We start from the raw sequence: 27,850 nt of genomic DNA, 5'->3' as shown, positions 1-27,850 counted from the left end.
TACCTAAACTAGCCAATAGGAGCGACGAGTGGCAGATGCCTCTGTTCCCTAAAACCCTGCAGCATGTGTGCACGAGTGCTAAATGTGTGTGTGTGTGCGTGTGTGTGCAGAAGTACACACACGCATGCACAAACACAAATACTTTGAATTCATTCCCCGACTAACCAGAGCTAAATCTCACACGGACCACCACATCCTCTCCCGTTTTCCTTTTTCCTTTAGTTTCTCCGCCGCTCTGCCTCCTCAGGCCCCGCCCCCTCATTCTCTCCCTCTCGTATTGTTTCCAGAGGTTTTTACGTTCCCTCTGTTGTTGTGTAATTACTGCTGATGTCCCGAGCGCTTTGTTTTCCTCGTTTCCTTCTACCCTCTGTTTTCTGCCGCTCACCACGCTTCTCTTTGTCCACCTAAAGCCCCTTTGTCCTTGCCCCAAAGCACCCTGGGTAGGGGGAAGAGAAAGGGGGGGGGGGGGGGGGCGTGAGCAAAAACAAAAGGCCGATCTGTCGGCGGCCCCGGTGCCCGGGACACCGGCCTGCTCCTGGGAGGTCAAAGGTCGCCGAGTTTTACGACTGATGAAGGGGACAAAAGCTCGACCTCCCCGCCCTTCGGGAGGGTCGGACTCTCCACGTTTTCTTCCAGACACGACCACTCTTCTGACGGTCTGGTTCAAACTACTACCGAGCGCTGCCGTCTCATCGCAGCGTCGCTGTGTGTCCGCGTGGGCAGGTCAGCGACCGTTCGCACAAAATACAAACTCATTTAAAACCTTCTCTTTTTAAAGCTGGTCTCATTTCTCCTCTTGTTTTTGTTTCATAATTCATCCGTGGAAATGCTTTGACGCCCGTAATCCGCAGAATCAGAATCCTCACTGCCGACAGCCATCGCGCAATCAATAAGTAAAACAGTGGGTGGATGAAAGCCAGCGACCAATTACAACAATATTTCATGGTCCGTGGAAGTGTAATTGCGGTCGGGTCGACCACAAATGGGTCTAAGTGCTCCGTGGGAAGCATGAAGTCGCAGTCACAGGAGTCGGTAAACAGGCCGGTTCTGGCCTCGCTTCGCTTGGATGTGAAATACCCCGTGTCATCGTTTTACACACACACGCACACACACACAGTGGACAAAACCATTGAGCCATGCTAGAGCAGAAGTTTAACGATTGTCTGTCCATGTAGCAGAGACTCGGTGCAGAGAAATCTCACTTGGAAGAGCGGTAATCTGTCTCATCGCTGATGGAATCACAAATGACCCGACGACTGATGTAAGACCGGGGCTCGAACACGAGTTTTCTAACGGCAAACTTTAAGCAAAGACAATTCAATCCCGGCAGACCGCACTGACCTCTTTCACAGCATCGGCTCGTGTTACAGACAGAGAGAAATTTAACCGAGTGAATGCTGTTGCTGGTTTCAGGCTAACGCTGAAGTACAACCGAGATGTACAAGGTGTGATCGAAAAGCTCAGAGACGGTTCCTGTTCTGCAACCAACAGAGCGCAGCAGAGTGACGCACATGAAGCGGGAGGAAGCTGGAACTTAGGTTACGTCACTTGGTCGACATCAGTGCCCGAGTTGCACACGTCGCGCATTTGTGATTTGACTATGGAGTTGAGCAGAGAGCCTGCGTCAAACTCAGGAAGTCAGGAAACGGAGATCCTTGGAAGTGCTTCGGGAAGCCGACGGCGGCGAAGCTACTGCACCTTGTCGAAGTCCTCCTGCGTGGCTCTCATCTCCTTCCAGGTCTTGTTGAGCAGCTGAATACAGACACAGAAAAGCTCCTCCATCAGCCGATCCTGGCTAAAGAAGATGGGGTGGTAGTCGGATCCGGTCTCTGAGGCTGTAAGCAGAGGACGGACAGATTGTCGGCTTTAGAGCGGGCTGGACCAGCGGTTAGAGGGAGAAGCAGGAAGCAGCAGGTTGGCGATGAACTTACGCGGCTCTCCGATACGAAGGATTTCGCACAGGATGAGCGTGAGCTGGATGCTGCTCCTGGCGAACGGACACTCGTGCTTGTCCTCCCTGCTGCTGTTCTCCAGGACAAACTGAGAGACGGAGACACGTTGCAAAAGGAAAGTTTAGGTGTGGTGGTAATAACAACACGGGGAGGGGGGGGGGGGGGGATGAAGAAGACACAAGACAAGCGTTTTTGAGGATCATCGACTGAAATCCGGAACTCTTCGAATGCCGTAGTAAATCCAACTCACCCTGCTGTAGGCGTCAGGATAACGTGCGGCGAAATAAAACATGGTGTCCAAAGCTAACAGGCCGGGAGGCGTTCGCACCAGGTCCTGACCGGGGTTACTGTTGTTCTGGAAGAAAAGGATCCAAGACAACGCTCACTCGCGTACACGGAGAGGAGGCCAAAACAGAAGACGCTCCGACGGCCGACACTTACAGAGAAGCCCAACTTCTTGAACTCCTTGGCGCAGAGTGAGCGTCGTCTCTCGTGACTCAGGCTGTTCTCACTTTCGGTCTCGAACGCAGCCTGCCGCAAACCGTGGAGGATGTCTCTCTGTTCCTGGAGTGATGAGTGACAGCGGACATTAACTTCTTAAGAGTGCTTAAATGTTCCAAACTGTCGAACCTAACTGACCATCAGCGTTGATATTTTCCGTCTCAAATAACGGCAAGACAGCTTTCAGGGAATTCAGTTGTTCCCTTTGATTCGAGCTTTTATTTTGAACACAGTTCTGTTTCTTTCAACTTTAGTTCCTTTCAAAAATCGGATCCTTTTCATCTTTTGATGATTTACTCACTTTGCTCACACCAGCATTTTTTCTTCCTGTCTAGATCTCCGTGTTGCCCTCTACACGTGTATGACTCAGGCTGCTGCGAGGATTATCAACAGTTAAAAAAAAAGAAGAAAAAAAAGATCATATTGCTCAAACTCTGGCCTCCCTGCACCGGCCTCTTGTTTAATTGTGCATTGATTTTAACATTTTATTGTTGACTTTTAAGTCTTTACACGACCTGAGTGTACGACGGGTAAACTAAATCAGTGGGCTTTCGCAGTTCAGACCTCCGAACTTTGTAGCTCCTGGCTTTGTTCAGAAAAGTGCTATATAAACTAAACTTTGTTATTATTGAATTTTAGGTAGGGACAACTTAAGATTCATAAATCAAATATATATTAATGAATTCCTAAAGTGTTAAAAAAAAAAAAAAATTAAAAAGAAGAAGAAGAGGTGTGTAGGTGTAACAGGAAGTCAGACAGATGTTTGTTAGCAGATGTTTTCTCTCGCTGAGTTGCAGCTCACCTGGCTGTAACAGTCCAGAGGCGTCCTCATTCGAGGCTCCAGGTGATTCAAGGTCACCGACTGTAGGACGTACAGGTAGTGGGCCATCTCGTCCTGGACCGAACCAGAACTATGGATGATGTTCTGCAATGAAACACACATTTTTCTTCAATAGTGTTTTACTTGTTTCTCCTTTTATTATACTGTTGCTGAGAGACTGAGAACTCTGAATTTAAAATGTAAATTTTTTTTATTTTTTTTTTAAATGATTTACCTTATAAATATACTGACGGAGATTCTTCCTATTCAGGAAAGCAAACATGTCCTGGAAAATAGAAGCCCAAAGAACAATTAAACAAATGTGTAACTGGGGTGCAAAGATGTGTTTCGAACACGAGGGGGCGATAGGGTGTCAGACACGGCTCAGCGGGCAGGACTAGCGTTAGTGTGAGGGACTTTGACCTCTGTGACGAACACATACTGGCTGTTACGTGCCCCTCTGACTCAACGGGCGTTTTGTTCGCAGCTAATTTGCTGATAAGAAGGGTGTTGACCTAGTGTAAAAGTGAGGAAGTGTGTGTGCGTGTGCGTGTGTGTGTGTGTGTGTGTGTGTGTGTGTGTGAGTAACAAAGAGAGTCTGAGAGAAAAGAGATGGAGGCCTGAATGAGGGAACTGTCTGTGTACAATGAGAGAGGAGCAGGAACAGAACAGAAAGGGCAGAAAGACTCGACTGTCTGCAGAAAGGCCGAGACACAACGAGGGAGACGGCTCGTTTCCAGCTGTCTGGTAGAAGTAGTGGCTGCAGGATTCGGACTCGCACTACAACGACGGTCTGCTGGTGTAATAATCATCGTTCCTCCCACCCCCCCCACCCCCTCCCCCGCCTTAAACAAAAGGCTATAAAAAAAAACTTCCCATCAATGCAGAACTGCGCCTCGAGTTAAACGAAAGTTTGGTGTTTTTTCTGCGACTGAATGTCTAAAGCTTGATTTAGCTGATTCTCTAATGACCTCTGCTTTAAAGACGTTAGTCTGTGCAGCTGTTATAGACTGGCATATTTTCTGTTAAAAAAAAAAGAAGAAGACATCCGGTGCAACAGTTTGGGTTAGAGATGTTTTTTTTGTGTCTCCACTTGTGAAAGTTCATGATTTTGTTACACGGTAAACATTAGTTTTGGCTTTGTGAGCACACTAAAGAACTCTGCATGACAAACCTGCATCCTGTCGTCATCACCTATACATGGGCTCCGTCTACCTATGCTGGACACGGATTATTTTATAGACGGGTGTGCGTCTAAAAACAAATTGTGTTGTTAATTTGGCCGTAGCCTTTTCCGTTTGAGTGAGGAAAAAAATGTTGAACGGATTCATTTCACTGCCACTATATGATCATTATTATGGCATTATAACCAGCACTTTAAGTCCACTAAAATAAATCCAATGTGACTTTTGATATATTTGTCTCCTCCTCTCCCCATGTGCTACCATAACAAATTTGTTTTTTTTTTTACTTCTCTTCTGGCTTTTTTTTCTTCCTCTATTGTTTAATGAGGGATGATGACCTTCCTCAACTTCCTGTAATTGGGTCCAAATAGGCGAATCAAGTGTTGTCAAACTGCGAATGAGACCACCCCCTCGGGGTCGGAACATTTTTTTTCGTCTTGTGGTCCGGACCGCGTGGTCAGAGGTAACTTTCACATCTGCCATTTGGGTTTGACCAAAACGACCTGAAAGGTTTGAGGGTCCAGACCAAGACGGGTAAAGGTGAAAGCACCCGAAAATACTTTTTGAACAAGCAAGAAAACATTTCGTCCCTCAGACCTTCATCAGGCCAAAGTTCATACAAACACACCGGTTTGATTTTCCTTCCAATTGAGAGTTTTTGATGTGCATGAACTTCTTTGAAGCAGTTTTTGAACAACAGTGGAGCTCGACCGTACAGAGGAATAAGCTAAACTGGACAATACTGGCTAAAAGGACCATTTCGTTGTTGGTTTTGCTCTTTTCACAGGAATTTTCTGACGGTTAGAAAAACACAGAAAGTCACATGAGCCGAGTTCCAGTTTGCACGGTGCATACCGCTTTACAGCCTCAAGCTTCACTGTCTAGAAGTAACAGACATTCAGGAAGACCCTGAAACAAAGTAAATAACATGCTCGTCTGCACGCTGGGCCGTTTTTTTTTTTTTTTTTTTTTTTTTTTTTAATAGTTATGAGAAGAGAAAGTTGATGAAAAGTGTGTTAGAAAGTAAGAAACGGAGTGCAGCGGCACCTGTCTGTCCGAGTCTTCGGCCGTTTGTAATAGAGCCATGAGTAGAGCCATGGCTTTGGTCTGGATCTGCTGATTCGTCCTGAAAGAAGTCAGTGTGAGGCAAACACACACTTCAGTGATCTACAGCTGTATGAAAGGTGTGTTTAGAAGTATACAAAATAAGATGAAAGAATTTAGTTGCTTTAAAAGTTTTCAGTCCTCACATTACGCCTCTTTGTAAATTCTTAGGGTGACAGTTTTACATATTTAAAAGAGACAACGCTGCCGTTTATCATCCTGCCAGCTCATCACAAAATGATGTCACTGTCTGGGTTTTTTTCAACACCATGAATGTAAAACTATTCTTATATCAAGCGTGACCGAATCCGTTTGAAATATTAAATCAGTTTAAAGCCAGATTTGTTACTTACACCTGGAGGTGAGTAATGAGCCTCTCCATGGTGACTTCCTGTTTGACCTGCAGGAAAAGGCCGTGGCTGCTCAGCACCATGCTCTCCAGGATGTCCAGGGACACCTGCTGTATTGAGGCATCGGTCGGCTTGGCGCTGACGAAGCTGGCAATCTGGGGGGGGGGGGGGGGGGCAAAAGGGAGAGAACGGTGAGAGGAGGAGGGAATAGAGAGAGAAGATGCAGCTAACTGTCACTGAAAAAAAAACCTTCTTGATGAAAACAGACGACAGGTTCTCCCATGAAACTATCCCATGATCCATCAGTTCCATGAAGCCCGTCAGTGTGTGGGTCATGATCACATTACTCCTGAAGGACAGAAAAACATAAGATAATTATTATCCATTAACACACACTTACTGTGGATTTTAAAAGTGGTTTGATTTTCTGCAAATACATAGAAAATAGCATTTCCCAGAAAGCCAGTCACTTCCAGTTTCACTGTTTTCAGGGTGAACTACAGGTTGGTTTTTTTTGCTGATGAGAAGAGAAGTTGAAAAGAATCGCTGACTGTAGACGAGGAGTCTTTTTTTTTTGCTAAGGACAGTTTTGTTTGTGGCCTAATGCCTTCAGAAGAGCTTCTATTAATCTATTTACTGCAGAGAAATCGCTGGGAATTATGCAAAATTGCAAGTCCTCCACGGCAAATGTTGAGTTGATTAGTTGAATTTGTATGAATAATTTATTATTATTTTAATTATTTCCTGGAGAGATTAGCATTCAGACGGATGTAATATCCTTTCAGTAGTTCATTTACTGATTTAAAGTGTAAATATTAACAGTAATGGTTAAATGTTTCCACTCTGGATTCAGCTACTTGTGCTGCTGCTACGATCATTAAAACTGCTCAGATTCATCAACAACTGAACTCAAAGAGAGACTAAAGTGCGAGTAGAAGGATTTCATTCAGCAGAATACAATCTCATATTTGCAGCTCTAAATTTCTTCAGTAGAGAGACTCCTTTGTTTGTTTGTTTTTTTGCTTGACAGCTGCAGCTCAGCAGGATTCGCTGCTACACGTAGAGGGACCCCTCAGCACCGTGATATCTGTCTGTCGAATAGCATTCCACCCCCGGCCGAGTAATACATGCAATGATACACACACACACACACGGAGTACTAACTCATTGGAGTCTTCCACTATCTTGACCAATAGGAGGTGTCCGTCTCGGCTGATGAACTCCTGAGCGAAGGTCACGTCCGTGGAAACGCTGGCGAGTTCCTTCAGCGAGTCGCAGCGCACGCCTGAGTCGGCGCTCTGGATGCCCTTGTACAAGTCTTCTGCACAGCGACCCTGTAAAGCAAAAAGAAACAACATATGCTCACACAAAATACAAAAAACAACAAACAAAAAAAACGTTCTCCTTCTCTAGGTGTCAATTGGATTTTGTTGCTCTGCTTTAAAACTCTTTATATGCAGTGACAGGACAGGGTTGGCTTTTTTTTTTTTTTTTTTTTTTTTGGTGCTTTCTGTGCAGCCGGTTCCATAATTTGCTGCATGCCCAAATGTAAATGAAAGACTGCCGTAGTGAGTGAGAGGCTGTAAGAATGTGAGAAGAGGGAGGTGACAGAGGAACGTGGCCCAGAGGCTGCTGGTTGCAGACTCACCGGTGCCTTGGTCAGACGCAGAATGCAGCCGTTCTTAATGTCCAGACGGTTCTACGAGACGCAAACAAACACAAACACACACAGAGGGAAAAGCTTTTTTGAAACTGAAAACGCACTCTCAAACCCAGTCACACCGTGAGCTAAATGGGGTAGGACGGAGATAGATACAAGCAGGTTAACCACACACAGAAACAGAAACAGAAACAGTGTATAAACTCGTGGGATGCTGATCGTCACACGAAGATAAACAGCACTGATCCATTAATGCGCTTACAACCTGGCAAATACAATCACCATTAAAATGAAAAACTAGGACTGATTATTTCTGACAGACAATAGAGGAGAGAAGCAGCAGAGTTTTATGAGGCTCAAGACTAAAAACAAAACAAAACAACATCTTATTAGTGAAGCAAAACTGAAGAAGGTGTGAAGTTCTGCTCAAACGCAACATGAATCTACATTATTACATTATTTAACTGCATGTTAGAATCTAAAAAGAGAAAATAGTTTTTCATGGAAGCCACAGAAACAGAGACAGCTCTGCACTTCCTGTCCAAAAAGTCCCAGTTTTATCGAAAGAGAAAAAGATGTGGTGTGATTAGCCCCATTTCCACCTGCAGACACTGAGCTGTCTCAATAGCAGGGCTTTTATTCTACCCTCGTTTTGGGTTTATTTAACACTTTAGCAAGTGTTTGATAACCACATTTCAGCCAACATATCCATATTGTACATTTTTTTTTTACTCTTTAAATACGCTTTAGCATCGGCCCCAAAAATCAAGTATCTGGCCGAGCTCTAAATTACACTGTTCTCATCTCAAACATAGACACAGCTGAAGGAACGACTCGGGCCTGTAGTTCAATGTCCTCAGGATGCACTCAAACATCTACCAGACTGATTCGGGGGTATAGATAAATATTTATGACTGACCGATTCGGTGATGTACATCTGCACTCCGTCAGCGTACTGCAGAGCGTAGTTGTCAGGACCCGGCAGATTCCAGCTGTACAAACACACACGCGCACATTAAACTATCACAGCAACACGTACAGATGAATGCTAATGATGTCACACATTAACTACACAGTGAGGAAGCACAAATAAATCTGATCCACCATCATCAACTTACCCATCACACACCTCCTTTATGACAGCAGACAGAGGCTTTTTCTGCACGGACACACAACAGAACAGCATGTAGTCAGTCAGACACACACACACACACACACACACACACACACTCAACAAATACGTTGACACGACATTAAAACACACACCTGCTGCATGCACGTGGTTTATAACAACTCGACTCTGCTTTCTGTGTCGGGGAGCTCAACTGGAGCTGCAGTAATGACATGCTGTTATGGGATCACAACACCACAGCTATTCGCGCTGGCTGCAAACCTTGTTCGCTGAGAGGAGGAAATCCTGGAGCTCCCCGACGCCTTCAGAACAATGTTACCCTCGCCGGCCAGATCCCTCTCTGCACGTAAATAAAAGCCAGACTGCTTCCATGTCTGACTCTCAGCCATCCTGCCATTAGTGGTCGGCCCTGCGGCTACCCAGTCAAAATGTCTTCAGGGTCTGCGGTCCGACCCGGTGGTTGGTCTGTTATTAGTGGCAGCCGAGGGGGTCAACCAATCGAATGGGTCGTGCGGAAACGTTTGGGCCAATGGGAAGTTTTCGAGAGAGTTTTCTGGCCTGACAGGACCGGTTTAAAACTATTCCGAGTGGAGAATAGACCTTTTAAATCTGAAGCAACACTCTTGAATGTTTATACGAGGTGATTCCCAGAGGATCATTACAATACAAAGCCTTCAAAAAAAAAAATTGTTAAAGTCTCTCTTCCTCTCCCATATGTAGGAGTTATTTTCTCCTGCACCCTGCAAGCTGATTGGTTCCTTAGGTACGTGATGTATGAAACCCTGGCTGTCTGAATCTGTGCTCAGATAGACCCAAAGTGAAAATGCTCAGTAACGTGTCTTCTACTGTATAAAAAGAACTCCATATGGACACATTAACAAGGTTAAAAACTTGATTTTCATTGGATGAGGTCTTTAAGGTACCTCGAATTGTAATAAAATGCGTAAAACTGGGTGTTCGCTCCAGTTGTGCTACATTTTCCAGCTGCAGACCGTCTGGGTGAGTAGCTGTTAAATCTATTCTCTCTCACTTCAGACCGTCTCATATGATGAACAGTATGTCTCACTCACACACACACACACACACACACACACACACACACACACACACACACACACACACACACACACACACACACATCCCTACTGTCTGGTATTCAGTTTAAACTACAACTCGTGTGCCGTGTCTTGCGCAAGAAAGTACAATTTCCCCAAAGCTTCTGGGAAACACATGGAAAACCTCCCTAATGTAACATTTGGTCAAAGCTGAAGAAACCAAAACAGTGAGTGACTATACGATAACCCAGAACATTCTATATTAAAGAAATGTTAAGAAGACATTATTAAATTAATAATCTAATTAGATTACTAGACTGTAAAAGAATACAAAATTTAAATCCAAACAAATTATTATGAAATGTGATTCATCATTACCTTTTTTTTTTTTTATTATTGCATATCATTATTTTTAATTGTAGGCTATTTATGTCAGACTTTGCTTTAACATGCGTTCTGACTGATCCGATCACAAGTGGATGGCTAAAAGGTGAATGCACCGAAGACCGACAGGTTGTGTACCTGACCCTTGTTTCACCAAAGACTCCTTATTTATTTAATGGCTCACATGTTTGAGTTTAATAAATAGTGGCTATCAGGATGCAGTGATTCGGGTAAAAAGAAAATATAAATAGTCTGAGCTGTTTTACCAGCCAGTGACAATATGTTGATCATTGTCAGCAGACTTGGCAGCGACAATGTAGAGCTATTTTGAAATATTTAACGCTGTAACAGCGATATTCAACCACACTGGTAAGGAAGTGGTCACCTTGTGTTGCTACACGCCACAAAATCATCCAAAAGGCTTCACGGCATCGATATCACCTTCATGTTTCGGTTTCTACTGGAACAAACATAAGTGTATGTGCTTGACAAATATGCGCACGAGTTCATGTGTGCGCACCCAAAAATGTCAAAGTTTTCTAGATTAAAAACTACCTGTCTGAAAAACTGTTCAGCCAAATCAATCAGTCCACGGTGTATTCTTAATGAAACATGTCATCCAACCTGCAGCCCGTGTTATTTTATCATTAAAAAAACAAAACAAAAAAACAATCATAGGGCCACCGTTGGGTCACAGGGTTTAGAAGTCATTCTGATTGCCAGATTATGAACCACCTCGATCAAGCTTCCAATAATATAGTCACACTTAGGTTTAGATGATGGGATCTATTCATAATGAAGTAATGAATATTAACTGAAGGCAGGTGGTCCTGTGGTCAGAGATAACCTCTGGCTCTGGTTCTGCAGCCGCATACGTTCAGCAAAAAAAAAAAAATATTTTAAGAAACCGCAAAAATAAATCCATGAGATGATGCAGCATCTTCTGTGTGGTTTCTCATGGTTGATTATCAGACCTACATCATGCAGCTTGAGTGTGTAGTAAGGCACGGATGACCTTCAACAAACCAGATGCGTAAAAGTTGTTGTATTTTGTTGTGCGTTGTTACTTCTTTTCCGTGTTTTTTTTTTTTCCGCCACAGTCCCGCTGCAGGTTTTTGCGGCCTTTAATTTAACACGCTGCTTCATTTGCTGGACTTGGTAGACTCTAAGAGTCAGTACGGTACCTTTAACCTTTCAAGAGCTGCAATGAGTTTAACTGACAGTGACACCAGGGCATCAATGAGGAGCTCTGCGTCACGGGTAAAACGACAACTTGCTGCAGGACTGTGGCGGGAAAAAAAAAAACCACACACACACACAAAAATGAAGTAATGATGCACAACGGAACAAGGATTGAACTGATTTTTTTTTTTTACTGCCGAACAGAGTAAAAAAAAAAAAACATAACTCTTTCACATTTTATGGGCATTTGGAGGTTAAAAACAGGGCTAATTGTAATTTTGAGTGTGTGTGTGTGTGTGTGTGTGTGTGAGCATGTTTTACCTGGTCCAGTTGTATGAGCTGGGGGTAGGCCCCAGGCATCTGGATGGCTATCTTCACTATGTCCTTCTGCTGCGGCATGTTGGCAGCTCTCGGCTCCACCGCTCACTACCTGTTGATTAAAGACAACACAGATGACGGGTCACAGTATTTCTCTATTACCTCCCGAGTAGCAGAGCAGGATAGATATGAATGCATTGTATCAGAGACAATATATGTCTAAAAATTATGTGACAAAAAAAAAATGGGTTTGAGCTTGTGTGAAGTCTGAAATTTAACACGGATGGGCTACAAATCCTGAGGCTCTGACCTCGACGAACATTTCAGAAATCGACAAAAAAAAAAAGTGTGGGTGGGCCTCGTCCTGATTCAGGCGAGCAGGAACTAAAGAGTAATTCTGACAACAGAAAAGTGAGCTGTGGTACAAGTAAAAAAAAAAAAAAAAGTCTGGAGTTGTTCGCGTGAGAGCTGAACAACCAGTCATATATCATTTTCAATATGAGGCTGTAGCACACGGTGTTCCTCTTTCACTGTATTTATGGTGCATTAAGTGAAGCCGTACATGCACACACACACACACGCACACACATGCACACACGCACACATGCACACACACACACACACACACACACACACGCTTCCTCCTCAGCCTTCAGATAGCATTCCCGGAGGACACAGAAGACGCTGTTGTTGTGTTTCCAGCAACCCCCCCCCCCCCATCTCCCCCCCTCCATCTCTCTCCCCCCCCCCCCATCTCCCCCCTCCATCTCTCCCCCCCCGCCCCCCCCTCCTCCATCTTCCCTCGCTCGCAGCACATGGAAACAATACAGCTGGATCTTAATTCTTCTGAGCTCACGGTGAAAAGAAAAGAGGTCGAGCTCGGTTCGATTAATACCCCCCCCCCCCCCCTCATCCCGCTTGATCTCTCGGATAGTTCGCATACCATCACTTCCAGACAAGCTCTCCCAGTTTACGGCAGGTTTCAAAGCAACGCTCCCACTGCTGTCACAACAACCACACATGCCTTTACGGTCTTCTCACCTCGCTCGCCCTGAGGCAGCGTCTTTCCCGGTGAGCAATGCCCTCAACACGAGGATGATTATTATTTGTTGATTATGATCAACAAGTAGATGCAACGAGGAGACATCAAGTTTTTTTGTTGTTGTTTTTTTTTAGGAGGTGGGGGGGGGGGGGTCATTGGAAAGGAAAAGCTTGTTGAAGTGATTCTGGTGCTGAACTTCCCTTTAACAAGTAACACAAAGGTTTTGTAACCTCAATCTTAAAGAGATTTGCAGGAATGTAGGTTTATTCGAGGGCAGCTTATGAGTCAGCTAATTCACGGGAAAACTCTGGATAATGGCGCGTCATGTCTCTGAAACAACCCGGGCTGCCTGCGGTTTTTAAGCCGTCTGAGCTCTATAATGTTGAATGTGAGACTGAGTCCATATGTCTTTCTGCTGAATGCAGAATTACTGTTGTGGCAAATTCTCACGGGTAATGTATTAATGGTGAAAGATACACTAGTTTATACACTGGTTTCTACAACAACTGCTTCCAAACCACTTCCCTAGAAAGCCTGCAATAAGGATACTGAAACTAAAATGAAGCCTGGGTGACAAAATCAAACATCCCAAATTTTGTGAATAAATATTCCAAAAATATATGCTAGTTTCTCAATCGGTTTCACAAAATTAGCAGCTTTAATTATTTTAAATAAGAGATATACACATTTGTTTTTGTCTGAATTCTCCTAATCTGTTTGACGTTGGAAGTAAATAATGTCACATACTTCCTTTCATGCACAAATCAGAATTCAGCAATATTGGAATCAAATTGCGTTGACAGTTGTGGAGTTTCTTACTTATGACGCCTCTGAATCATATTTATCAAACTATGCAATCCTGATGAAGCAGGTCAGCTTAAGTTTAGAAAGTTTATAGTTACAATCCCAAAGCTCTTGGTTTCTTTCTATTTGGTGATAAGTAGTAATTGCAGCTTTGATCTTGGGCTTCACTTCCAAAGGGATCCAAACCGTGTTTCCTGTGTGACGTCAGTCACTTGGCAGTTGAGACCTGAGCTACGAAGAGTGGGTCTGTTGTTTGTATGACTGTAAATGTAAAGACTTTCACGAGTGGGCCACAGGCTCAGACACTGTTGTGTTACCTCCAAGATAATTACTTTAAATAATGACGGAGGATTGTTTTCAGCTCTGTTAGCAGCGCGGTGACATGGACTTTCTTTATTAGTTCCAGTTTACATCGGTCATTTCTTCACACACCGGGTACATTATTATTGCCGGTTGAAAAGCTCAGAGACACCTTTGACGTTGATTGCTGTTTATTTAAAGATTAATATTTGGTGTAAAAATTAATTCTTTCAAATTTTAAATTAAAGCTTCATGTCAATATGGTGATTTTGCTATTTTTATTTCATGCTTTAAGATGACATTTATATGCAAGAACATTTTGAGAAGCTTTTTTATCGCACAAAGAGGCTTTTATTTAATTCCACTCAACTTCTCTCAATACTAAAAAAAAACAAAACTGTCTTCAAGAACAGGCAGTGACTGTATCATATTACCATAATACAAAATCAAAGATAAGATCTTGCCACAATTATGCACTTCTTCTGAAGACACTATGAATACATGAGTCATCTCAGTGGGGAACATAAATATGTACTTGAGTCTCCTAGGTGAGTGTATCCACACAGACGTTCTCTTACTGAGAAATAAATTATATTACATAACGGGAACAGTAGGAAAGGGGATTATAAAACCAATGAATACAGTAGACCTATGTCCAGAATAGATATTAGTAAAGTCAGATGAGGGAGAGCAGAGGGTTAAACATTCACTAAAAGTTGAGAAGACTTCCAGTGATCTGACTTTACTCGTACTAACGGCAACGCACTATTAGTCTGTGTTCATCGTAACCTGTCCGTACACGCTTCAGCTCAGCCTGCGCCGTCATTCTCCAAAATGAAGGCTAAACTTAAGCCAGTGCTTTAAGAATCAGCTCCTTCCCTCAACTACGCGAGTGTTGTTGAAATTTCTGACTCGGTTAATTTCATACAGCTCTTCATTTAAATGACAGGTAATACGACCCGATGATGGAAATACAAGTAAGATGACGAATAAGTTACTCAAAATATACAAAACCGGGTTCTCAAAATAATTTCTTATGACAAGCAATGTCAGCACACAGAATGAGTACAAAATAGTGTATTATTGTACTTTTAACCACAAAAACTAACCCTGAGATTTTTCGTATGTACCGCAACAGAAAAACTGTTAATCAGTGAAAATGTAGTTGCCTTTATGAACTCGGCAGAAGAGAGAGACAAAAGGTCTCCACTCTCCAAAGAGGTTAACCACCAAAGTGTGAGTATCTGTACCTGCCTGTGCCTGTTGGTTCCTTGAATTAAGTAGGTGAAAGCTGAAACCACACCTCCTGCCTCCGCCTGCTTTTAAACAGAAGTGAAGTTTGGCTTTTAGTACACAGCTGTCAAAGCAACGATTCCAGTTAATGTAATAAAACACTGCTGGAATAACCAACGCAGGTTAATGAAGGTTATTTATTTAAAGAACATCCAGTTACATTAGTTTATGTAACATTTATTGAGTGCAAGAGCCTCAACACGTGTCAAATACGGGACTCACCAATCAACTGGCAGTATTTTTAAGAAAAAAACAGAAGATGTTTGCTTCTTCTCGAAACTTCTTCTACTGTAACCCAAAAGGAGGTGTGAACAAAATTAGCATATATTTTTTTTACCAACTTCCTGTATGTTTTTACAGTTAGCACTTCCCTCGTTACCCGGACGTCACCACACGAAGGCGCTATGTTCTTCTTCACATCCACTTGGCTGTAAAGTTACCCGGCATTACAGAGTTTGTTTTCTGCTATTAATAAGCACGTATAACTGCAGCTACTATTAGCTGGCGAGCTAACAACAAGCTTTGCTGCCATCACAATAAAACAAACCGATCTGACGTCGGCCACAAATGACAAAATGTCCAGACAGTTATGAACTAAGGTTTGGAGGGTAAAAACCAACTGGCTGAGAATGATCTGTATAACTGCTGCAGATTGGATGTACACAGAGAGGGCAGTTCTCTCTCCTGATTGGATGATTGTGCAGACGGGACCTTTCTCTCTCCTGATTGAATAAAGTGGGAACGAAATACCAGAAAACGCCATCTCTGTTTACTGCAGAGTGGAAGGAAAATTGCTTACAGCAATATTATATTATTATATATTAATATTATCGGGGTACGGACTGGTTGCCAGGCACAAAACAAGTCATTTGACAATCAAGAGTGAAGTAATGAGAAACATCAGAAACAGCTTTTCTGTTTATCCGTGTTGTTTCCAGATTGATATCAGACAGCTAATTTCAATATGGGAATTCATGACGGCAACGATACGGGGGAAACTCATTTAGGCACGGATGTGTGTTTGTCATGCCGTTCATAAAAGGACAGCTGTAATTCATTTAAGAAGCTTTCAATGAAAGGAAGTGATTTCAGATTAAAAGTCGACCACGTTGGGCAGCAGCTGTCACTGCCTGTTCTTCTGTGAGCACTTTGTTTCATTAAGCTTAAAACCACAAGCACGGCCAGACCTTTTGTTAGGCTGCAGAGCCGATGTGTGTCTCAGACCCCCTGGACTGACAGCCTCCCCCCCCCCCACTGTGTGTGTGTGTGTGTGTGTGTGTGTGTGTGTGTGTGTGTGTGTGTGTGTGTGTGTGTGTGTGAAGGGGGAAGCTCTCAGCTGCCTGGCATTCCTGACCAGATAGGGAAGAACACACTAAATCTCAGATATAGACATTTTTCATGAGTAAGACAGGAGTTATGGGGAAATTTGAAACTCAAGTACTCTTTTCTGATGGGATTTAGAGGATATTAACTTTGTATTCATACAATAAATATATATATATATATATATAAAACATTTAAACTGCACACTAATATTTGACCTGTTTATTATATTTATTAATAATTCAGTTTTACACACATACACGAGTGCTGGTGCATGGTAATTCAGTAAAGTCATGTGCTGCAGCCCAAATTAACCAACAAACTATGTTTTGGAAAGCCAACTTTAGTATAGAAGTAAGCAAATTATATGCAAATAAATATTAAAACAGCGCCTGAAGTGACATGATTATTGCCTAAACGGTGAGAAACAGAGAGAACAGAGTTGTGAAAGACAAAAATAAGTCAGCTGCACAGCTTTTTTTTTTTTTTTTTTTTTTTCCCCTGACTGCGTCCTACCTGGTACGAAAAGACAAGTCGATGGTTACTGTCCTCCAGGAACCGCCGCAGTCGGAGCGAGAAACATTTGCAACTGTCCTTTTTTTTTTTTTTTTTTTCCTGTTTCCGGAGGAACGAAGTCAGTCCGAAAAAGTGAGTTTTCTTATAGAAACATCTGAACTGTCAAGAAAAGCAGGAGGAAAAACTCCTCACGGCAAGTTTTCAGAAATGATTAGTTGATTTAGAGGTTCCGGGTTGGCTGGAGTCGATCGGTCGAGGAGATGTGTGTCAAGTGGCCAAATTCCGAATGAAGTTTCCGGTTAAGATTTTCAAAATAAAACCCCTTCCTGCTCAGCGTGTCCTGACAGAAGCAATAACGAGAAAATAATGCTCTAGGAAAATATTCCACGAGAAAGAAACTAACACTGCTTATTTATTAAATGATTATACAAGCATACATTTTTTTTGCCTTTCAACACTTTCATTGCATTACTTATAAGAACCCTATAATGAATGTTGTTGAGGAATTCAGCGCTTTTAATTTGAAATAATAATTAGATCAATTCTGGAAATGCTTTCGCTGCTTATGCTGAGCTGTATCATATTTTCTACTGCATTTCAAAGAAATTTAAACCAGTCCAAAGTTCCGGGTCATGTACAGTTGGTTTCAGCTGCCCCCTGCTGTCCCCCCAGAGTTTTTACATTTACTGTATAAGTAAATCCACTTCAGCTCTCCTTTTAAATTGTCAAACTTATTGTAACCAAAAGGGTTGCAGGATGTCCTGTGGTGGATAGAAGACCTCATATCCTGCTGCAGTGCTATTCAGCATGTTCCTGCACTGACTAAGATACCACCGTATTTCATGTCTCTCTTTTGTACATAATTTATCTTTTTCAGTATTGCACGTCTTTATTATAGAAAGTTGACGATAGAGGGTTGACGGGAAATATGCGGCGGAAGGGACGATAAGGAATGACATGCAACTCAAGTGGGGATTTTGACACCATGGAAATATGTTTATCAAATGTGTGTCTCTTTTTGCATGAAGCCATTTTTGGCTTTAAAGACCATATGGAGGAGCTGACTTTGTGAACATACTCCGTTACAGATGGCCCCGCAACGAGGAGAGTTTCAGGGATAATACACGTTAATCACAGAATCTTATCTGTGACGGTTCTTTCTAGGTTTGTAGACTTGATAGGTTTCCACAAAGGAAGCTTCGGTATGAGTTTATTTGATTATTAAAAACAAACCGCATGCCCTGAGCTTCAGACACTTGGGTTCTATCAGAAGTCACAGTAGAAGCTAATCAAGATCTCAACTGAACTAACTTCCATCACCATCACGCAGACAGTGTGACATGTCACTTCAATAAGAAACCGAGGAAGCTGGGCAATACTCAAACGATACCAAAGTGTTTATTTCATTTGATGCACCTACAATTGAGCACTTTAGAGGCTGTTACAAACTGCCTGTATGCTTCAGTCTGACACGCCAGACACACACACACAGACGTGATTCATTCAGCCAAATACCGTCCAAACACAATGACTGGCTGCTGATCAAGAAGAGGACGAGCAGCAGTCAGTCCGTCCAGTGATGTGTAAAAGAAAAAAAAAAAAGAAAAGAAAAAAAGTGCAACAATGAGACAGGATGCTCCGGTAAAAGCAGAGGGTTTTGTCGACAAAAAACTCCTTAAACTTTGAAGTGTAGCCCCAAATTAGTAGCAACAGTCCTGTAATAATATATCTAGCAGGTATAAAAAAATAAATGCTATTCTATACAAGCGGCAGAGATATACACAGTACATACTGTACATACATACACGTCATCCAGGGCGAAATGGGACATTATTACACAAAAAGTGATTTTACAGGAGAAAGCCCCGTGGAGAGATGAATAATGTGGATAATCTACTTCACCAGCGACAGCCAGTACCAACTCATCCTAACTCACCTGTCCCCTGCACAGAGAGAATATTTAGAGTTGAAAAATCCATTTTAGAGTGATAGGCAGTATTTCAAAACAAAAAAAATGTAAAACTACGAAATAGGGATCTGTGCCACATATACAAAAACAAGCAAGAAACGAGAGCACATCTCATGACGGTGACTATATTCACTGCATCAGTAAAAATACATCAGATAATCGTACGTGTCTTTTACATACAAAAAAAAAAAACGTCGTCCAATGGCGTTCATATACACACATCATAACTGAAAGACAATTGCCACAGAGTTCACTTTGGAAAAGGGGGAGAGGGGGTATTCCTCTGACAAACACCAGTTAAGTTAAATCAGAGCCAATAAAAAATCTGCCAGGTCCAAAAGTCCTAATTTTATTTCTATAATAAAACCTCTCAGGTTAGAAGCGCTGACGTTGAACCAGGTCTAGAACGAGGTCGTCATAATGAGGAGTTAAAAAAAAATAAAAAAAATAAAAGATATTTTTTTATTTTTTCATGTGAAATGGTTAAAAACTTACTCAGCGTTTTTTTTTTTGGTCCTTGGTTCTTTACGTTAAAGTTTATGAGCTTCATTAGCTTTGCATTAAGAACCTCCTTCTCTATCTGGTGATAACGGCACTTCAACACTGAAAGGTTTGATTAAAATAAACTCCTATCATTCAAAGTAAAGCACTTCATATATATATAGTGGATTTGTATGCGTCTGGTGTCTTTATTAATTTGCAAACTATTGCTCTGTCTGTGTTAAAAATGTAGTTAATAATTACATAATAGCCTTGTGTGCTTTTAATACAAAATATATATTCTCTATGTACATGAGGACAGTGCATATTTAACCAGCTGTGTTTGGACTCGGTGAAGCCATGATGGGACCTCTGGTTCGGTCTGACATGACTCTTGACCTGATAGGAGAAAGGTTTCTATCCTTTTTTTTTTTTTTTTTTTTTTCCTGGAGACGTCCGATTCAAGAGATCATTCAATACAAAAAGCGGACTCACAGACACACAAGCACACTCACCCAAAGTATGCACACACACATTCGCTCACAAGCACATGGGAAAGCTGATACCCAAACGCAACGCTTTATAATACACAAGAATCCAAAAATATAATTACGACTCTTTTTTTTTTTTTCTTTTTCTTTTTCTTGGAAAAGCAGTATTTAAAATCTTTTGTTCCGGCCTGTGTTTCTTCACCAGGCTGTACGTCCGGCTGCTGTCTGACTGGGCTCACCGTGTCAGTGCAGCGGCGTCCTCGTCGGATCGCATCGTCTTTCCTTCCCTTTTTTCTCACTTTCACTGTCAGTGAGGGAGGGAAACTTGGGATAAAATGAAGGTAGATTAGCATATTTGGGCGACTGTTTTTGACGATGTCAGGGGTCAGAGGTTGAGAATGGGCACGTCGAAGAGGTCGCACAGGCCTTCTGTCTCATCCAGGTTGTATATGTAGTCGTGGTCGCTGGGTGGAGGGGACAGACGGAGGAGAGGCGAGAACACTGGAGTGGAAACAGAGAAAGAGATGAGGAATATTATGCAGGAACGGTAAAGGCTGTGAGTCCAGCTGCCAATATGCATTAGCCTCTTGTTAACATATATGGTACATTTTTAATAACTCTTTAATGGCAACTGTCATCAAATACTCATAATATTCATGCTGATAACAGCGTGTCTGTAAACCCAACTTACCTTCTGATGACATCAAGTCCTCCAACAGGTCTCCGCTCATGATCTCTGTCAGAGAAAGACAAGAATTATATTTTTAAAACTGAAAGTCTGCAAGACAGTAAAAACTGTCCCATGAAAACCACGTATCTTCAGAACATCATTATATTATGACCGAAGACTGTGACAGTATGGATGTTTTCCTACTGCATTTGAAAAGCAACATATAACATATTCCTTCATCTTTATCTCCTACTTCTTTGAAAAGTAGCGACATTTTGTCTAAAAAGTTGCCAGATTTGTCACTAGACATTTTTAAAGAAAAAGGAAAAAGAAAAAAAAAGGGGGTTTCCCTTATCTGAATAAGCAGGAGACTTTCCTCCAGCCATAAAAGAACATTTGATCCTCCTGTTTATTTTAAACTTTCAAAATGACCAAATTTGGAGATGTATGCTTTTCACTGAACTGAACTAGTCCTGTAGTTTGCGAGAGGCTCAGGAGAAGTTTACCTTTTGTCGGATCAAACATTTCAGAGAGCTCTTTGGGAAAGTCCAGCACTACAAGGAAAAAAAAAAAGCAACCTATCAGTTATACAGTCACATACATAAGTACAGAATACATTTACTGAATTTTCCCGTATGCAAGTCGTAACTACACACGGAAAGTAGCAAGATAAATGTTTGCATAATTAACATTCATCTGTGGAAAATGAAACAATTCAGTTCCTCACTTAACATTACACAAACAAATGAATCATCATCATGAGCCACCGTGGCTACATAACAGTAAAACTCAAACCTTGAGCTCAATACTCACATTCAGATGGATCCGATTTTATTGGTTCAAACACTGCGGAGGCGGAGGACGCTGCAGATCCATCCAAAGAGGCCGACGACTGCAGTTGCTGAGTAACTGTGGCAGGTGTTTCTGTTGTTGGGGTGAGCGGCGCCGTGCTCGTCACATCTGACATAAAACAAGCATGAGACAACAAATTATTTTAAGAATATATCGGCTGTCGACACGGTATCAAAATGCCCTTTATGTAAGCATCACAAACGGCTTGGTGTAAAATGCAAACCACAATAAAGAGGGTGGAGATTTTGCCTGACGGGGGGTATAAACATAGACGGGAAGAGAGTTCTTATTTAGAATACAAAATAGTAAAATCACCAGGACTTTGACCCTGCTCACCTGTCATTGTCTGGTTAGCTGGAAGAGCTGGTTTGGTGGGAGTGGCTGGAGCAGCTTTGAGGGCCTGGAGGGTAAAACGTTGAAGGAAGAAAAGGAGGAAAATCATGACAATTGCACAATTCATAGAAGTTACATTTGTCCCCATGGCAATGTTATCGACATCATTTCACTTGGATACAACTGTCATGTTTAAAGACAAGCTTGAATGAGTAAGCCGGGCCTAATCCAGGCCTCCAAGTGTTTCAGACCAATGTCTGCCAGAATGATCTCCTGTGCAGCCTCTTTACTGTCTTTGAAGACGGACGCCTTACTAAATGCAAAGAGAAAACTGGTATCTTTTTGGACCTGTGAAACAGCGGTGGGCAGCTGGGAGGTAGGCGTCGGTGCTGGGAGGTTCTGAAGGACGTCATCCGGAGGAGGGACGGGTAAAACAACAGGAGAGGCACTGGAGGGGTCCTTATTGACCAATAGAACCTCGATGGGACCAGATGAACTCTTCAGACGGATCTGGTATTTTCGCTGTCCGTTGAGGACCTGCACACAAACAGATTCAGTCTTTGACATGAACAGAACAGCAGGTGGACCTAAGGAGCATACAAGATGCACAAACCACACGTGTTACTTACAGATTCTGGTATGGGCACCTCTAGTTGTGTGCCTATGGGAGCACGAATTGCTAGGAGTGTGTCACCTGTGGAAGCGAGACAGGAAAGTGACGAGTGAGGAAAGTTGGTTTTGAGATGGCGAGTGTAACAGAAAAGGTAACGCGTCTATTAAACTGAACACGAGAACCAATTACCTTTGAAAGCTCCACAGAGGTCTTCATGTTTTATATATGCCATAGTATGAATGTGTTAAGGCTCCAAGTCAAGTAACAGTCACATTTGGCTCAGGCTTTAAAAAGCTCCCTCCTGCATCACAGATGACATCATACAACTGTTTTTACAAGGTGAGTAATACTCATGGCGTGGCCCCTTTAAGACACCAGGACAGAGAGCTTCAATATGAGCTGGCAGAGTCACAGGGGATGTAGAACCAGTATTATCCCTGATTAGAAGGCGGGTGCTGAGGCTTCATAGGTTTCACTAGTGTTACTGCCGCATTCAGCAAAATACAGACCAGGACTGTTTTTTTCAAAGCACATAAAGATGAACATATCGAAGTAGTTCAACATGGACACAGGTATAGAGAGGTGTCTTTGGTTTTCAGGGGTACTCGATGATGAAACTGTCAGTCTGTCCGACACAGGAAAGAATCTGGATGTCATCTACGTCAGAACTGACAGACAAATGAAGTCAGAATTTTGGCAGCGCTCGGAGGAACATTTATAATCCTGCAAATCCACTTAATAGTTTCCATGAACTGTTGAAAGGTACAGTGCTATAACTGTAATGTGTTTTTTTGCTGTACTTGTAACAGGAAAAAAAAACACCACCCGTTTTCCACATCGAGATCTGTTTTAGTCTCAAGCTTCGACAAGGGTGCGAAAACTATTCTAGTGACGTCATTGGGATTATTTTGCTGGTTCTGAAGAAGCAGCAGTGACAAACAAATCTATTAGGAACAGTTGTGATTTTGAATTAATTTAGGAAGGATAATTCTGTCAGATTAAAGCAACACTGACACGTGGGATACATCACAGAAAACACAAACATACAGACAGTGCCAGAGAAGGATATGGGCTGTTGTTGGAGTCGTCGGTGACGTTCTTGATGCTTTGTTGGACCCAGACTCTCTGCTGGTCCAGCTCGTTTTCCCGGACGGCCAGGTCATCCAGCTCGGCCTTCAGATCAATCAGCTTGTCGGCTATCTCTCTGGTGTTGCAGCCTGGACCTACACCCCTGAAACAAAGAGGCGAAATGCACAGTCTGATTCATCTGATTTGTACTACAGCTTGGACTAAACGGACGCAGCTGAATGTCACGTTTGCTTTAAGCAGTTATGAATGGTAGTAAATTGTACAGTAACATTAAAATCCATTTCCTAAAAGGTTCATCTTAATAATTAAAGCCCAGCGGGGGACATTTTTCATTTCGAATCCATGGTTTGACTTTTTGACAACTGGCCGGGGGCAACAAGATATATAGTCTGCACTATATTGCAGTGCAATGAGCGAAGCCATTTTGACATGTTCCTGTATGTTTACAGTTCACATATGTATATACAGCTGTCCAGAATGTTGTAGTACTGCACCTGCAGCAAACAGGCTCTTTGCTATTGTTCTGGCCATTTTGGTATAATGTGCTTCTTCATTGCTAAATGTGTACAGGAAAGTGACACTTACAACACACACTGTCAGTGGTCGGTTCTGTAACCTAAACGAGCATGTGTTCTGCAAACTGAGACTTTAATTTGTTTCCTTTGACTTCACACTCTTCAGGTCAACAGTCACTTTTCTACTGTTACAACTCAGACACAGTCCCGGAGTCATGACAATGTTTGTCACACAATCAGAGCCATTTCTCTGCAGGACTAATACAGCATGAACATGCCGACTTGTGCAAGAGCTGGCAAGACACGAATCTAGTCACATAGTTTCATAAAGTTCATCACTTCTCTGTGATGAAGGCTTCGACAGGTCAGCACACAACTCCAAAGACTTTGATCATTTGCCTTTTAATGAAGCCAAAATACAGAGAGTCCTTATAGAGTGAATGCAGTACATCTTTTTTTTAAATTTTTTTTTAAAGTGACTGCATTTTAACCGTTTGGGGAACAAAACAAAAATAACCATGTACTTACTTCCATTGGATACTGTTCTTGGACTTCTTCTCTATCAGTCCAATTCCTTCCAGCACATTAGTGATATCGTAGATCCGTCGTTTCTGCCGCACTGCCAAGGTGTCTGCAGCCTGAACGACAGCACAAGTGCAATAAGAAATGCAATAGAGATTACAGGCGCGCTTGTAGCTAAAACACAGACAAAGAAAGAAACACTGCTGTATTCGTGCCAACAGGTGCCCTGCAACCGAAAACCATGAAGTTTCACCAACCGTCTTCGTGTCATTTAAACTTCCTCCGCAGCCCAACCTCTCGGGTGTTTAAAAAGCTAATGATAACCATATGGCGGGTGCTGATAAGTCTAGACTTTGTCACCAGGCCCCGTCGGTAAACGAGAGTCATGAACCACTTGAATGATGGCTAATAAATTATAAGGATTATATTTTTTTCAAGACATTTAACGACTTCTAGTTCAGGGTGCCTGTGGGAGCCACAGATGACAAAGACAGATATCAATACACATTCCCAATGCTTCATTGTCATGAGTTGACTTATACATTCTCCAGCAGGGTCAACATGTAAATAGCCTCCAGACAGAGCAGAGTCTCGGTTTTTTTTTACATTTATGTAACAGCTCTTTTGTAATAGGTCGTTATCTCAAAAACCTAAAAGATGTGTTATAACAGAGTGTTTACATCGAAACAGACAAGATTTACTTTCTTAAATGTGAATATTTTTCTGGTTCCTTTAGTACTTCATTATAGTAAACTGAGTATCTTTCATTGTGGACTGTTGACCGCCATTTTAAAGACCAAAAAAAAAAAAAAAAGAACAAATTAATCAAAGAAATGAACATCAGCTTGAATGATATTGAAAAGAATCGTACGTTGAAGCGCAATATCTCCAAACATTAGTGCCCAACATCCAATCACCCCATTAGTCTTTTTTTTCTGTGTAGGAAACGATGTAAGAATGCAGAGAGACTAAATTAAATGCTTATTCAAAGTCAATTCGTTTCAGTACTAATTAATGTAGTGGGTTTTTTTGGACAGATAAAACTTGTATTTTACTATCTACACAGCGCAGTGCAACCACAAGTGTCAGCAGCTACGAAGCCAATCTGTCCGCCAAGTCATTGAGGTCACTGTGAAAAAGAAACTGTTGTGTTATCCAAAGTAACGCTTGGCTGGTCAAGCTGCCATCTGGGTTTACTGGTTTTGGTTGAGAGAAAAACAACATGTTACTACAATTTGTGAAATTAATGTTCTGACTTCAGCTGAAACCCAATTTAATGGTATTATTGTGTTAACAAAAAAAACCCGTATTAAGTGCTTTATAAGCTGACTGAAACATCTTATTAAGACGTACAAACCAGAATTTACTATTTATTTACGTTATTTAAGAGAATCTGATCAGTGTTATGGGTGTTATTATTTTTTTATCTGAAGGGCTTAATAGAGACGATAATAATAATAATGATGATGATATGCTTAATATACTTTTGATCGAAAAGCGAATTCACTATCCCTATAAAATATATGCTTTTTAAATAAAAAAAAAACTACTGGAAACTAAGAGCGAGGAATTTAATTGAATTAAAAACAAAGAGGAAGGACAAAAGCATGACCCACTTTTTTTCTTTTTTTTAAACTTTGAATCTGCAGGGGGCAGAGTCTGAAAAGTTGACCGGTGTTTTCAAAAGTTCACTTTACTCCCCCCCCCCCCCAACCCCTCCTCCAAGAAATGCAAAAAAAAAAAAAAATAAATAAAAAAAAAAATAGCATGACTTAGCATTTAAAGAGGGGGAGGAGATTAAAAAAAAAGTGACTAAAGTGCGTTAAAACTACAAAGTTACACGCAACGAGGTGATCGTCCATTCAAATTAGCCTGTCACACGGCTAGGCTAGGCTAACGGGCAAAGCTAACGAAAGTGTACGCAACCTAACGACAGCTCAAAAACGTGACATGTGCTAAAGGCTAACAACAAAAGACTCTTAAAAAAAAAAAAAAAAAAAAAAAAAAAAAGGGGGGGGTTGCATTTTATATTTTATTTTTTTTATTTTTTTTATGCTCACCGCCTTCAGATCCAGCACGCCGTCCTTCGCCTCTTGCAGTAAAGTCACGAACTTGGTCGTGAGCAGTCCCAGGCTCTTCTCGTGCCTGCTCGGCGTCTGCGGCTGCAGCGAGTCCCCCACCACGGCGCCCAGGTCGCCCCTGTTGCTGGCCGACTCCAGCTCCATCATCGCCCGGGACCAAAAGCGAGCAAGCGAGCTCCGTACTTCCACCCTCTCCCTCTCCCTCCCTCCTCCCCCCCCCTGACCAAATCCAGCCAGGGAGCCTCTCCCCCCCACCCCCCCGCACGCCTCCCACACAAGGTGTCCGGGATTAGCGTGGCGGTGTTTGATTTAAGAAAGTGCGGCCCGGTTGTTTTTTTTTGTTTGTTTTGTTTTTTTCTACAAACGATCTCGACTAAATCGAGCCGAACAAGCGGGACTCCGGTAATTCAACGAGCGAGCGAGAGGTCGGTGGAGAGCCGTTGGCCACGCGAGGTATGACGCGGCGGTTCAATCGCTGGAGGGAGTGTCTGCAAATTCTCATACCGGTTAAAAAACCGCGAAACGAAAGTAGAAGGCGTGAAGTAAAAAAAAATAAAAAATAAATTATAGCCTAACTATTTATTTCATCGTGGTTATGTCCCGTCACGTGCCGCGATGGTTTTGGTGGTATTTATTTCGAGGGCGCTTAAAAATGACGGATTATTCGGTTTTTACATAGGGTTTGATATTTGTACACGGACTCTTATCGACTCAAACTTGAAGAAAACACACGCACGTTCAAGAACGTGCGCGTCTACGTGCGATTTGCGCGTGCGCACTCTCACGCACAACTTTATTCAAACATGTCTCATTAAGAAAAAACGTCTTTGTTGATTTTGTCTTTGCACCGCAGACCGCACACAATTTTGACTGGATTTATAAGCCACGTACCATATTTTCGGCATGTATATTATATATACAATCTGTGCTATTTTTTTTTTTTTTTTTATTAAATGTTAAATAATTATACATACTAAATAGGCCTAATTATTTAAACAATTGATTGATTTTATTCTCCATGAAAACTGAGCAAACTCAAACCCTCATCTGCCCAAAAAAGCCATGAGATGTTGATGTTCAGTGTCTTTCTTTTTATTATAACTCTCTGTTCTTATTTATTTATTTTTTTAATGCAGTTTTGTGAGCATCTTGTCCTGATTTTGCGTTCTTATTAAAAAGACAATGCTTTCTCCTCGGCGTCAGTGTTTATTTATCTGATGTTTTCTGTTAGGTAGCTCCTAAAAATAAAAATAAAAAAAAAAATCACTCATAAACCATTTATCAATAACCATTTGTGTCCAGCAGGGGGAGGTAG

The 27,850-nt window shown here is 42.0% G+C and overlaps 2 protein-coding genes across 2 annotated transcripts in view; both read right to left on the bottom strand.

Moving 5' to 3' along the window:
• Positions 1–17,186, bottom strand: part of elmo3 (engulfment and cell motility 3) — a 24,340-nt gene extending 7,154 nt beyond the window's left edge. The window contains exons 1-15 of the mRNA XM_069162170.1: positions 16,921–17,186; positions 11,646–11,754; positions 8,690–8,730; positions 8,491–8,563; positions 7,560–7,610; positions 7,076–7,245; positions 6,161–6,260; positions 5,915–6,066; positions 5,505–5,583; positions 3,509–3,559; positions 3,256–3,378; positions 2,394–2,516; positions 2,203–2,307; positions 1,932–2,040; positions 1,699–1,835 (exon numbers count right to left, since the gene is read on the bottom strand). Coding sequence (XP_069018271.1) covers positions 1,699–1,835; positions 1,932–2,040; positions 2,203–2,307; positions 2,394–2,516; positions 3,256–3,378; positions 3,509–3,559; positions 5,505–5,583; positions 5,915–6,066; positions 6,161–6,260; positions 7,076–7,245; positions 7,560–7,610; positions 8,491–8,563; positions 8,690–8,730; positions 11,646–11,723 — 1,392 coding nt within the window. The 5' untranslated portion in view covers positions 11,724–11,754; positions 16,921–17,186. The remainder of the gene's footprint in view (positions 1–1,698; positions 1,836–1,931; positions 2,041–2,202; positions 2,308–2,393; positions 2,517–3,255; positions 3,379–3,508; positions 3,560–5,504; positions 5,584–5,914; positions 6,067–6,160; positions 6,261–7,075; positions 7,246–7,559; positions 7,611–8,490; positions 8,564–8,689; positions 8,731–11,645; positions 11,755–16,920) is intronic.
• Positions 17,187–18,294: 1,108 nt separating this feature from the next.
• Positions 18,295–26,732, bottom strand: e2f4 (E2F transcription factor 4). Its single transcript, XM_069162888.1, has 11 exons — positions 26,515–26,732; positions 24,461–24,570; positions 23,399–23,559; positions 22,518–22,562; positions 22,345–22,409; positions 22,064–22,252; positions 21,719–21,782; positions 21,344–21,490; positions 21,037–21,084; positions 20,552–20,596; positions 18,295–20,361 (listed from the first exon to the last, which is right to left on the bottom strand). Exons 1-11 carry the CDS (start codon positions 26,680–26,682, stop codon positions 20,246–20,248), a joined length of 1,158 nt encoding a protein of 385 aa, XP_069018989.1. The 5' UTR covers positions 26,683–26,732; the 3' UTR covers positions 18,295–20,245.
• Positions 26,733–27,850: the final 1,118 nt, after the last annotated feature.

This window comes from Embiotoca jacksoni, unplaced genomic scaffold (assembly GCF_022577435.1).
Source record: "Embiotoca jacksoni isolate LCO1_2020_lvr unplaced genomic scaffold, fEmbJac1.0.p SCAF_3, whole genome shotgun sequence".
NCBI classification, from domain to species: Eukaryota; Metazoa; Chordata; class Actinopteri; family Embiotocidae; genus Embiotoca; species Embiotoca jacksoni.
This window is presented reverse-complemented; position numbering and strand designations above follow the sequence as displayed.

What these genes read in the sequence shown, in the direction of transcription:
- e2f4 (XM_069162888.1), bottom strand. Translation starts at nt 26,682, where the DNA reads ATGATGGAGCTGGAGTCGGCCAGCAACAGGGGCGACCTGGGCGCCGTG. An exon ending in AAGAACAGTATCCAATGGAA is followed by an intron (nt 23,560 to 24,460) that starts GTAAGTACATGG and finishes TCTTTGTTTCAG; the next exon opens with GGGTGTAGGTCCAGGCTGCA. An exon ending in GGACTTGATGTCATCAGAAG is followed by an intron (nt 20,362 to 20,551) that starts GTAAGTTGGGTT and finishes TTTCCACTCCAG; the next exon opens with TGTTCTCGCCTCTCCTCCGT.